A 13,297-nucleotide genomic window follows, 5' to 3' on the forward strand; every position below is an offset into this window, starting at 1 on the left:
GGCCTCCAAATCTGAGCTATGGGGGTCCAACCCTGCGCACCCATAGGAGTCTCCATCCTGTATTGTCTGTGGCTTGTGTAGGGGGTCGGCCGGAGTATTCTTTGAATTTGCTTGTGGTCTTCGGACCGTAGGGGGCAGCACATGCATTTCACAATATAGTGATGTGGCGAGAGCTGCCATTGCTGCTTGTTAGGAGGTGGCTCCATACACAAATGTCCCTGTCTCTGATGTTTCTCCCTTTTACCCCGTGTTTTCAAGGGCTAAACCTCAGCAGTGGGTTGTGACAAGGTCGGGTCCATGTTACGTGGAGTAATCTGTGACTTGTCTTCTAGGCGGCTCCTGGAGTCCTCCCTGATCTCTCTCTCCCGCTATGATGGCACTGGATCCCGAGAGCATCCCATTTACCCCGATCCGGCCAGGTAAGGATTCCTGTATCCTAACCATAAAGCTGCAATAAACACCAAAAATACACAAGAAAAAGTCCGATTTCATCACATATTACAATTAAACCTGAGCGATCGGTACAGAAACCTCTGTGAGCCAGCAGATCGGCCATGTCCTCACCATTGTCCTTTGTGTGGCTGCAGCAGGAGCCTCCCCCCTCCGCTCTGCCTGCTAGCACAGCATACGCTAAAACTCCTCCCCCAGACTGAGAGTAGTCCTCAGCCAATGATTGAGCAGATCAGCTGACTAACCCTGTGTTCTCTGCAGGGTTCCCACACATCTGTCTTGGGGGCTTGGACGATTATAGTACAGACTGACTTTGGGGCGACTTTCATATTTCAGTTAATCATTTGTTTCCAAGTTTAGTTTTTCTTCAGATTTTTCACCTTTTAAAAATCAGGCCAAAAATAAGTCTGAATTTTTGCAAAACGAGTGGTTGCTAGAGATGAGGGATGAAGTTTGCAGGACCCTCGTCCAGCAGTCAGTGTTGGCGCCCTGTGGTCGGTGGTCCAGTCAGTATCCTGTGGCGCTGGACGGGAGCCTTGCGATCTTCTCCGGATTACTGGACCAGGACCCTGCGAATAACTCGCTCCTCTCTAGTAGTTGACCATACGCTTTGTGGCTTTTGTGTGGCGCCGCCACATTATTAATAGTGGGGGGATCTTAGTTGTGGAGTAAATTAGGGCAGAAATGTTCCCGGTCAGTGACTTCTCGAGCTCAGGAGGTGACGGAGGCGACTTTCTTTTTTCGTACTGTAGCCCTGTCCGGAAAGTGGAGGTCCGGCAGGTTGGCGGTATATGTTGGTACTGACGACTATTCTGTCCCCCCGCAGGTTATCGCCAGCCGCTTATTACGCACAACGAATGATTCAGTACCTGTCGCGGAGGGACAGCATCCGGCAACGCTCCATGCGGTACCAGCAGAACCGCCTCCGATCCTCGGCCTCCGCGCCGTCCTCCAGCGAGGGACAAGGCGCTGTAGAAACTGGAGACCTGGAGTTCGAGGAGTTTGAGTAAGGAGCCCCCTCGTGTCCGCCCCCTGCTGAGCCCCGTGTGATGCTACTTCCCCCATCGTTTCACGATCCCACAACTATTCCTGGCCTCTAAATAGGTTGTGGAATATTAGAAGTTTAGCAAGGCCTGAAGGACGCTCCTAACAAATGAGTTATCGGGGTGTTCTGTATGTATATATTCCGGCCTCAGCGTGCGTCGCCTCTCGTGCAATCTATAATCCTGATATAATAGGGACACGCGGAATAATCAAGCTCTCTCCTCCCGGAGCGTTCTTTGCATTTATTTATTTTACCTGTGCTGTAAACACGATGTGGATTTATCACTTCTCCTCGTGAGCCGCATCCCCGGACTGTGCTCACTGATTGGCTGCGGTAATCTTGAGACGAAAAAGCCGCTATCCAGTGTCGGAGCGCAGAACCGTGGATATAGCACATGTCTGTCCATATAGTCCTAGGTCGAGACCATCGATCACACGATCGACTTCGCTCCGGTTCTTCTGATCATCTTTTAGGGATGCATGGCGGCAACTGAAATAAAATGCCGCCGACATCTGCCTGAGTCGTGAAGAGGAGCCCTTTGTGATATTCCTAGTGATACAGCCCCTTTAATTAAAAGAAAGTCCCATAATACCGTTATGTGGCAGTCACACATGTCACGGTCCGTGGGGGTCCTGACCTGAACTATATATATCTGAGGAGAAGGAGACCCCAGGCCGGTCCATGCTCCTGTCCGGAGACCAGAGCCGCCACCGTCAGATGGTTGCACCGGGTTCTGCCGGAGACGAGCTTTGATATGTAGACTGCAGGGCGATGACACGGTTTAGGAGAAGTCCTTTCTCCTCGCTCAGCAGCTCCCAGCGGTGGCGTCTCTGCAGCGAGGCGGGAAGTTTGGTCTTTGTGTCGGAGCACCTGCCGATCCTTTGTGAGCAGAAATAGCTCCGTACCCATTTCTAGCGCATCCTTAACTGCTTAAGTGCAACTTCTGAGCCGATGTAGCTGCGGTTATGGGGCGGTGGTGACCTGGTGGTCCTGCAAATGCAAATAATTTGCAATTGGTCCAGGGAGGCGCAGCATTGGACAGGCGGGCAGGTTGCCTGCAGATCTCTCCTGCTTGCCCACCAGTGCGAATACCAGTGTAACCACTTGTGTACTGGTGTCAAGAATTGCATTCTCTTGCTTGGATTTTCCACCTACTTCTGCAATGGACGTACCCCCAGCGATCATACATCCTGGTCATATCCCCATTAATGAAGCAGAGCCCCATAAGTCATTGTCCTTCCTGACACCGACATTGGATCTTTGCTTTTCCCTGATTTTCTGTTATATCCACTTTATTAATGTAAGTAAAGTTTTTATTCTTCCCGCAGAGATAACGGGGACCGATCTCGGCACCGAACCCCCAGGAATGCCCGCATGTCAGCTCCATCGCTGGGCCGCTTCGTTCCCAGGTAACGTCACTTTACTTTCCTCATTCTGCCACCGCAGCTTTTTTACTTTCTAACTTCTTGTGAGTTTCTCCCGTCTGACATCCTGTCTCTTCTGCCTCCTCTGGTCACCACGAGAGGCTTCGTGGCCTCTGGATTTTGTGCTTTTTGTGACTTTGTTTCCTCTCATTGCAGGAGATTTCTGCTGCCCGAATACCTTCCCTATGCTGGGATATTTCATGAGCGGGGTCAGCCGGGACTAGCCACGCACTCCTCTGTCAACCGTGTCCTGGCGGGTGAGGCCTGGGGCAAACTCCATTTAATCATCCTGTTCTCTTTGCTAAATAGAAGTTTTACTTTTTGTATGTAAGGAAACCTCCATTGTGTCCCCCCTTCCCCCTCCAGTGCTCGTGTGTGAGGGGCTGCGGCTGGAGCAGTCGTTGCTGCGTCCATTTCCGGAAGAGCATCAGGGAGATTTGTGCTGAAATGGACGCAGCAACCTGAGCTTCACCCCATTAAATAATCCGTTTCGGGACAGGAGGAGAGGGTCCCATTATTTCTCTGCGTGGAATTTGCAAATGAAGATTTTACGGACTTTTGAGCATTGCTGCTCACTTTTGCATCGGGAGGTGCGAAGCTCTAGTGTGGTCCTGCCATGCATCGGTGGTTATCATGCACCACAGTTCTGTTAAACTAGGTCTGTGATGGCATCGGTGGGTATCATGCACCAGTCTTATTATACTGGGACTGTGACTGTATCGGTGGGTATCATGCACCAGACCTGTTATACTGGGACTGTGACTGTATCGGTGGGTATCATGCACCAGTCTTATTATACTGGGACTGTGACTGTATCGGTGGGTATCATGCACCAGACCTGTTATACTGGGACTGTGACTGTATCGGTGGGTATCATGCACCAGACCTGTTATACTGGGACTGTGACTGTATCGGTGGTTATCGTGCTCCACAATCCTGGTATACGGTATACTAGGACTGTGATGGCATCGGAGGGTATCATGCACCCGTCTTGTTATACTAGGACTGTGATGGCATCGGTAGGTATCATGCACCAGTCTTGTTATACTGGGACAGTGACGGCATCCGTGGGTATCATCACCAGTCCTGTTATACTAGGACTGTGATGGCATCCGTGGGTATCATGAACCAGACCTGTTATACTGGGACTGTGACTGTAACGGTGGGTATCGTGCTCCACAGTCCTGTTATATTAGGACTGTGACGGCATCGGAGGGTATCATGTACCAGTCCTGTTATACTGGGACAGTGATGGCATCGGTGGGTATCATGCACCAGTCTTGTTATACTGGGACAGTGATGGCATCGGTGGGTATCATGCACCAGTCTTATTATACTGGGACTGTGATGGCATCGGTGGGTATCATGCACCAGTCCTGTTATACTAGGACTGTGATGGAATCGGTGGGTATCCTGCACCAGTCCTGTTATACTAGGACAGTGACGGTATCGGTGGGTATCGGGCTCCAGTCCTGTTATAATGGGACTGTGATGGCATCTGTGGGTATTATGCACCAGTCCTGTTATACTGGGACAGTGACGGTATCGGTGGGTATCGTGCTCCAGTTCTGTTATACTGGGACAGTGACGGTATCGGTGGGTATCGTGCTCCAGTCCTGTTATACTGGGACAGTGACGGTATCGGTGGGTATCGTGCTCCAGTTCTGTTATACTAGGACAGTGACGGTATCGGTGGGTATCGTGCTCCAGTCCTGTTATACTGGGACAGTGACGGTATCGGTGGGTATCGTGCTCCAGTCCTGTTATACTGGGACAGTGACAGTATCGGTGGGTATCGTGCTCCAGTCCTGTTATACTGGGACAGTGACGGTATCGATGGGTATCGTGCTCCAGTCCTGTTATAATGGGACTGTGATGGCATCCGTGGGTATTATGCACCAGTCCTGTTATACTGGGACAGTGACGGTATCGGTGGGTATCGTGCTCCAGTCCTGTTATACTGGGACAGTGACGGTATCGGTGGTTATTGTGCTCCAGTTCTGTTATACTGGGACAGTGACGGTATCGGTGGGTATCGTGCTCCAGTCCTGTTATACTGGGCCAGTGACGGTATCGGTGGGTATCGTGCTCCAGTCCTGTTATAATGGGACACTTGCAGATACCTGTACACAAGACCTGGCCATGTCCTCCGCACCCCTCACCATTTGATGCAGACATGAGAAGTGTCAGACAAGTCCCCTCGGTGCGGCTGCTGCAGACTGAATGCAGAGAAGGTAGAGTTTCTTCTCTCGCTTCTTGTGGTCAGTTTTGCTTTCATTCTGGGGATACATATGGCCGCCTCCTGACAGATCAGGGATCCCCCATTGTCTTGGTAGTGGGTCCACCACCGATGAGACATTTATGTTATAAACCCTTTAATTTACTGCTGTTGTCACATTTTCCTCTCTGATCGGCGTGCTGGCCTGGGCCCGCAGACGCTCATCTCATGAGCGGTCGGGGTAAGGCGCGCTCTTACGATGCCCATTGTGACCTCCGCCATATTTTTAACTACAAATTAGTACATAGCTGACCACAGAAGGAGCAAGGCCGCTGCCTAGGGCACCATGGAGGAGGGGGGCTGTTTGTTTCATTCAACCTCTGTCATCCACTGCCAACAAATCCCTGCTGCTCACTGACATTACACTTGACCTTTGCAGCTAACCACTGTCCGCAGTGGGGTGTACACTGGCTTGCAGCGGTCACCTCTCCTTTCTACACGTCATTTGGCCAATCCTATAGTCATTACTTAATTGTATGCGGCTCTAAAGTCGCACTCTGCTAAGTCTATGCTCGCCGGGTGCAGAATCAGGCGAACACGCCGTCCCCGCTCCATCCTGCACCCGATGTTCGGAGAAGCTCCAGACCACGGCGTCACGTTTCCTTGCACCCGTCCCGTTGAACCTCCCAGTGCATCCTTGCATTTATCCCCGTTTTCCGTTCCGTTAGCGCGGGTTTTGTTTCCTCCGACCCTTGCAGGACCCCCGTTCTTCTCGGTGTTGCGGAAATGCAGAATCTCTGAAGGATATTTACAGCAGATGCCGCCTGAGTTATTCCGATGACCCCCTAGAATAGGAGCATCAGGAAACCTTTCCGTGAGGGGATAATTAACCCAATTACCTCTCGCTGTAAAGAGGGAAGAGCAAGCCAGCGATTTGGTTGTCATGACAACACGGGGGGCCCATGCAGCTGCGGATGCCCCCCTTGAACGCTTCATGCGAGTAGGACGCTTCCTTTGCTGTCCTAAGTCCTGAGCGTGCAATCTTCTAATGCCCAGGTTACGAAGCCCCCTCTGTGTGCTTGTTGCCGTGGTTACAGAGTTCTATTCTTGGGTGGGGGGATTTATAGTGTAATTAAAGCGGCATCATCTGGAAAACTGCAGTGAACGCCGGTCCCCTCATGTGCGATGTGTCCTCGCGTCACCTACTGCGACTTTTCCGTACGTTCTGCGCCCTGGACGTTGCGTCCGCGCCGTTCCTCGCATTCGTTCTTGCTTTTTCCTCTCGTTCTTCTTTCCTGTCGATGCTGCGGGGGGCTGTGTGCATGATCTTTACTGCCATTTAATAGTCGATTGAGCATTAAATCAGCCGCAGAATTGTTTTCGGAAGATAATTTAGAGATGAATGTCCCCGCAGATGAGCCGTCAGCCGCGTCGTCTCTAAAATGTCAGATCTGCAGCGGTTGTCAGCGCTGGGTCGGGCAGCAGATGCGCACGTTAACCTGTGCAGATCTGGAAAGAAGGCTCCGAGCTCCTCCAACGCTTACAGGGGGCCGTGACTAGATATGGGGGGCTTGTAGATGCCACGGGCTTTCTACGTGGAAGAATAGATGTGTACGGTAGAAATAACAGCAATGAATGATCGCCACATCCTCCGGCCGCATACAAGTATGTAGGGACCACATTATAACCTTGGGGGCAATACACTATGTACTGGGTACAGCTGTCATAGGTCGCTGTCATAGCTCGCTGCTGATCCATTGATCTCCGCCTGGGGGCTTCACAGGTTCCCAAATAAACTAAAGGCTTGTCCTTATCCCCTGTCCACACAGTAATTGTATGAGCGGGCTTTTATCTTTACAGGAAGTGGGGGATGGGCAATTATCGCTCTACAGGAAGTGGGGGATGGGCCTTTATCTCCCTGGGAAGTGGGGGATGGGCCTTTATCTCTCTGGGAAGTGGGGGATGGGCCTTTATTTCTCTACAGGAAGTGGGGGATGGGCCTTTATCTCTCTGGGAAGTGGGGGATGGGCCTTTATCTCCCTGGGAAGTGGGGATGGGCCTTTATTTCTCTACAGGAAGTGGGGGATTGGCTTTTAGCTCTCTATGGGAAGTGGGGGATGGGCAATTATCTCTCTACAGGAAGTGGGGGATGGGCCTTTATCTCTCTGGGAAGTGGGGATGGGCCTTTATTTCTCTACAGGAAGTGGGGGATTGGCTTTTAGCTCTCTACGGGAAGTGGGGGATGGGCCTTTAGCTCTCTATGGGAAGTGGGGGATGGGCCTTTAGTTCTCTACGGGAAGTGGGGGATGGGTCTTTAGTTCTCTACTGGAAGTGGGGGATGATCTTTTATTTCTCTACGGGAAGTGGGGGTTGGGCTTTTATCTCTACGAGAAGTGGGAGGTGGGCTTTTATATCTCTCTGGGAAGTGGGGGATTGGCCTTTATTTCTCTACAGGAAGTGGGGGATTGGCTTTTAGCTCTCTACGGGAAGTGGGGGATGGGCCTTTATTTCTCTACAGGAAGTGGGGGATTGGCTTTTAGCGCTCTACGGGAAGTGGGGGATGGGCCTTTATCTCTCTGGGAAGTGGGGGGATGGGCCTTTAGTTCTCTACGGGAAGTGGGGATGGGCCTTTATCTCTCTGGGAAGTGGGGGATGGGCCTTTATCTCCCTGGGAAGTGGGGATGGGCCTTTATTTCTCTACAGGAAGTGGGGGATTGGCTTTTAGCTCTCTACGGGAAGTGGGGGATGGGCCTTTATCTCTCTGGGAAGTGGGGGGATGGGCCTTTAGTTCTCTACGGGAAGTGGGGATGGGCCTTTATCTCTCTGGGATGTGGGGGATGGGCCTTTATCTCCCTGGGAAGTGGGGATGGGCCTTTATTTCTCTACAGGAAGTGGGGGATTGGCTTTTAGCTCTCTACGGGAAGTGGGGGGATGGGCCTTTATCTCTCTGGGAAGTGGGGGAATGGGCCTTTAGTTCTCTACGGGAAGTGGGGGATGGGTATTTATTTCTCTACGGGAAGTGGGGGGGTGGGCCTTTATCTCTCTGGGAAGTGGGGGATGGGCCTTTATTTCGCTACAGGAAGTGGGGGATTGGCTTTTAGCTCTCTACGGGAAGTGGGGGATGGGCCTTTAGTTCTCTACGGGAAGTGGGGGATGGGTCTTTAGTTCTCTACGGGAAGTGGGGGATTGGCTTTTAGCTCTCTACGGGAAGTGGGGGATGGGCCTTTAGTTCTCTATGGGAAGTGGGGGATGAGTCTTTATTTCTCTACGGGAAGTAGGGGGTGGGCCTTTATCTCTCTGGGAAGTGGGGATGGGCCTTTATTTCTCTACGGGAAGTGGGGGGTGGGCCTTTATTTCTCTACGGGAAGTGGGGGGTGGGCCTTTATCTCTATTGGAAGTGGAGGGTGGGCCTTCGTCCCCCTATGGAAAATGTTGGGGGGAGGGCCAGCCTTTGTCTCTGTTCCAGCACACTGTCTGTCAGCTTGCATACCAGTGTAACAGATAGGCAGTCTTTCAGGTCAAGTTAGCCATTGGAAAAATTGAAGTAGCAATGCATGTGGGAATGTAAGGCAAAGGAAGTTCCAGGACCTAGAGTGCTGGCAGAACGGTGAAAAAGTGGAAGACCCGTTACAGAGCATGAGACTTAGGACAGTCCTGGACATATTAGGCTAGTATGTTATAAAAAAAAAGCAGCTTTATCGTGCTGTGGGGCATGAAGGACAGTGGGGCGTTGCTATTCTAAAGGTATTAGGCCAAGAGACAGGTGCAAAATAATCCTTCTAAAGGAGTCCGCACCGGTCTCCTGAGGCACGGTGTTTGGCCGGTTCTAGTCAATGGCTGGCCATATGGCTTCCAAAAAAGTCATTGAGCCTGCGTTTCCCCACCGTGTTCCTGTGCCGGGTGCCATGACCGGACACTGAGGACATATTCTATTGTGAGCTCTTACCAGAGCTCAGATACTTTTCCAATATAAGGCGCCTTTTCTCTTCGTCCCTTTTAAATACCATTTCTCAGGCATTTAACCCTTTGAACCCTGTGAAAGCATTGACAGTCGGCAGCAGGCGATGGTGTGACCCGGCAGTGACTTTCCTGCTTAAGTAACGTCCTGTGGATGAAAATCGGAGCATTAATTAGTTTACTCTTATAAATGAAAGGGCAGCGGTGTCCGAGCGGCTCCATTAACCGTCTCTGTATCGAGCGGCCGGCCTTTGTCTGACTCCAAACGCTGCAAATGAGGTTCTCTGACGAGCCGTCCGCCTGGTGGGGACATGGAGTGTGAAGCCGACTAATGGGACCTGCATTAGGAAGTCTCCATTAAGTGACTCCCGGAGTGTACAGGCCCCGGGGCCCCGGCTTGAAAGGCTGCACGGGACTCTGTCCGCTGACCCCGCCGGTCCCATTCAGAATTTTCAGGGCATGAAACTCCCGAGTAAGCAGAGTCGTCCTTTAGCTCATGGCTTGTGTGTGGCCGGTGCAGACGATGGGTAACCCTTTCATGTCTCCGGCTCCATCCTGCACCGATCTGGTAGAACAATAATTAGACTCCTCGGACCTGAAGACCACCAGAGGGTCTAGGAAGCTATTGTCGTCTTGTCCAAAATATGTAAGAATTCATTCATTCATGCTAAGTAATTTATATAGTCACTTTTTTTTTTTCCTCTTTACACTTTTATTCTTTCATATTTTTTTTTATTTTTTCATTTTCTCCCCCCTTAATTTTTTTTCCTTTATTTATTTTTTTTCTCCTTTTTTATTTAATTCTTTTCCTCTTCTTTTTTTTTCCTTTATTTATTTTTTTTTCCTTTATTTCTTTTTTTTTTTTTTCATTTTCTATTTTTTCCTCATTTTTTTTTCTTTTATCCACTTACCTAGGGGACTCCGTTGCCCATTAGAGAGGAGCGTGGGCCATTCTCCACAGCTCCATTCATCATCTATAGGACTGGAGGAGGTGGTAGTGTCTCTGCCAGTCTCATAGACCATGCATGGAACAACATGGATGCATTTGTGGAGGTCCCAGCAATATCCCTTTAAGCGCCGATGACCTAGGACTTTTAATGCTTGTAGCCTCTTTGGACAATCTCCTCTTGATCATAAACTGATCTGAAGTGTTACTATGAGTGGATCCTGCAGCGATCAGTTGTAATCTGCAGAGACCTGGCAGCAGCGTGTAACCCCAGCAGCGCCACCACTGGAGAGATGGAGCATTACATGATGCTCAGACAGAAGCCCTTGGTCCTCAGAGAGGCAGAAGCTCGTTTCAGCTCTTCTCTGATCCATAGATGATCGTCTCTAATGAAGGATTTTCTAAACCTTCTACTAAAACTTTTGCACTTTTCTGTCTTTCCTTTTAAAGTTGCCGTATTTGACATCCGATGTTTTCCGGTGGTGATTTCATCGTCGCTCTGTTTTTTTCCCCTTTCCGCAGGTGCTGTGATCGGAGATGGACAGTCCGCTGTGGCCAGTAACATTGCAAACACGACCTACAGATTGCAGTGGTGGGACTTTACCAAATACGACTTACCGGAGATCAGTAACGGTGCGTGGGTCTCACTTCCCTCCGCGGCCGGTGATGGTGCAAGGTTTTCATGGATTCTCATGTTGTTTCTGCAGCCACTGCCAACGTGCTCGTTCAGAACTGCAAGATCTACAATGACGCCAGTTGTGACATCTCCGCCGACGGGCAGCTCCTGGCCGCCTTTATACCCAGCAGCCAGCGAGGTTTCCCTGACGAGGGCATTTTGGCCGTCTATTCCCTGGCCCCGCACAACCTCGGCGAGATCCTGTTCACCAAGCGTTTTGGTGCGTCATAGTCGTCATCGATCATGTCTGGTGCTCGTTCCTGGATTCTCATGGCAGCCACTTTATTTTTTCTTTATCCAGGTCCCAATGCCATCTCTGTGAGTTTGTCCCCTATGGGCCGGTACGTCATGGTGGGTCTGGCCTCGCGCAGGATCCTGCTGCATCCTTCTACGGAGCACATGGTGGCTCAAGTCTTCCGACTCCAAAAACCCCATGGAGGAGAGACTTCTATGAGAGTGAGTTCATGTCAGTTTACATCATTGGGGTTAGAGGCTGTTGCATTCGAGAAATTCATTAATTTTCAGAAAATTTATGCAGAAAATCCACAATGGCGTTTCAGCAGCAAAATATTCCGATTTTGGTGCAAAGTTGCACATTTTACCTGAAGCTGAGCAACAAAACAAAAATGGCCCTATATTCACCTTTTCCGGCTTGTGCCAAAGATCTAAATCCAATTTTATTTTTTTTTGTTAGAATTTTGCTTTGTGCCTTTCCCATTATTCCTCCTGCATTGCCCATTCCCAGGGTGCATGGATCGGACCCCTGCACCCTCGGACATGTCCTATCAGTGCTGGCAGTCTCTGCCTTTCAGGAAACCCCTCAATACGGGGATGGTAGCACCCAGTCATTTATACATTTCCTGAAGGAAAAGTGCAACACAGAAATATATATCGGGGAAATGCAATAACCTTTCAGGAGAGCTGCACGTCCCTGTGCCACCATCACGCATCCTGCCTGATACAGACCGCCATTATTCTAGATCCTCTCGCTTTCTCATCGCCTCGGTCTGACGCCTTCTCTTCCCGGCCCGGCTGTTTGCTTTCTTTTATTAAATCTCCAGAAATCTATTAGTGTGTGTATTTAAACCTCTGCCATGATGGCAGCGCCAGAGATAAATTGGCATGCTGGGTGGGCAGCGTTGACGATGCATGCGGGGGCTGATTGTGCTCTTGTAGGAATCTGCGCCAAGTGCATGACGGCCCTCGCTTTGCTATATTCAGACTGAAGCCAATTCCTTGTTTCGTCTCCTCTCCCTCCTGGTAAGTGCCGGGCGGAGAACTGGCAGCCGAAGGACGGTGCTAAAGTCCTGCCACCCCTCCATACTTTAAGAGGGGGTCTCCCAAGTGTCAAATGTCTCCTTGTAAACCCTCCATCTGGAGCCATCGACAGCCACACAGACTATCTGCCAATCTGCGGCACAAGACGGCTTCCTGACTAATGCCGCCACATGTCAAGAGGGCGTCCTGACTAATGCCGCCACATGTCAAGACGGCGTCCCGACTAATGCCGCCACATGTCAAGACTGCGTCCCAACTAATGACGCCACATGTCAAGACGTCGTCCTGACTAATGCCGCCACATGTCAAGACTGCGTCCCAACTAATGACGCCACATGTCAAGACGTCGTCCCGACTAATGCCGCCACATGTCAAGACGGCTTCCTGACTAATGCCGCCACATGTCAAGAGGGCGTCCCGACTAATGCCGCCACATGTCAAGACTGCGTCCCAACTAATGACGCCACATGTCAAGACGTCGTCCTGACTAATGCCGCCACATGTCAAGACAGCGTCCCGACTAATGCCGTCACATGTCAAGAGGGCGTCCCGACTAATGCCGCCACATGTCAAGATGGCATCCTGACTAATGCCGCCACATGTCAAGATGGCATCCTGACTAATGCCGCCACATGTCAAGACTGCATCCTGACTAATGCCGCCACATGTCAAGACGGCGTCCCGACTAATGCCGTCGCATGTCAAGACGGCGTCCTGACTAATGCCGCCACATGTCAAGACGGCGTCCTGACTAATGCCGCCACATGTCAAGACGGCGTCCTGACTAATGCCGCCACATGTCAAGACGGCGTCCTGACTAATGCCGCCACATGTCAAGACTGCATCCTGACTAATGCCGCCACATATCAAGAGGGCGTCCTGACTAATGCCGCCACATGTCAAGACAGCGTCCTGACTAATGCCGCCACATGTCAAGACTGCATCCTGACTAATGCCGCCACATATCAAGAGGGCGTCCTGACTAATGCCGCCACATGTCAAGACGGCGTCCTGACTAATGCCGCCACATGTCAAGACTGCATCCTGACTAATGCCGCCACATATCAAGAGGGCGTCCTGACTAATGCCGCCACATGTCAAGAGGGCGTCCCGACTAATGCCGCCACATGTCAAGACAGCGTCCCGACTAATGCCGTCACATGTCAAGAGGGCGTCCCGACTAATGCCGTCGCATGTCAAGACGGCGTCCTGACTAATGCCGCCACATGTCAAGACGGCGTCCTGACTAATGCCGCCACATGTCAAGACTGCATCCTGACTAATGCCGCCACATGTCAAGACT

At 51.0% G+C, this 13,297-nt stretch overlaps 1 protein-coding gene across 6 annotated transcripts in view; it reads left to right on the forward strand.

Annotated features, from left to right (window-relative positions):
* The window catches only part of AMBRA1 (autophagy and beclin 1 regulator 1), a 59,626-nt gene that overhangs the window by 31,246 nt on the left and 15,083 nt on the right, over nt 1–13,297 (forward strand). For 3 of the 6 annotated variants that reach the window (XM_069739901.1, XM_069739905.1, XM_069739903.1), the window contains exons 8-14: nt 333–419; nt 1,277–1,456; nt 2,824–2,904; nt 3,076–3,176; nt 10,563–10,673; nt 10,748–10,936; nt 11,018–11,172. In XM_069739901.1, coding sequence (XP_069596002.1) covers nt 333–419; nt 1,277–1,456; nt 2,824–2,904; nt 3,076–3,176; nt 10,563–10,673; nt 10,748–10,936; nt 11,018–11,172 — 904 coding nt within the window. Of the gene's footprint in view, nt 1–332; nt 420–1,276; nt 1,457–2,805; nt 2,905–3,075; nt 3,177–10,562; nt 10,674–10,747; nt 10,937–11,017; nt 11,173–13,297 lie in introns of all 6 variants that reach the window. The other 3 variants (XM_069739904.1, XM_069739900.1, XM_069739902.1) reach the window with 1 other exon arrangement.

The sequence above is a fragment of the Ranitomeya imitator genome, chromosome 9 (genome assembly GCF_032444005.1).
Source record: "Ranitomeya imitator isolate aRanImi1 chromosome 9, aRanImi1.pri, whole genome shotgun sequence".
NCBI classification, from domain to species: domain Eukaryota; kingdom Metazoa; phylum Chordata; class Amphibia; order Anura; family Dendrobatidae; genus Ranitomeya; species Ranitomeya imitator.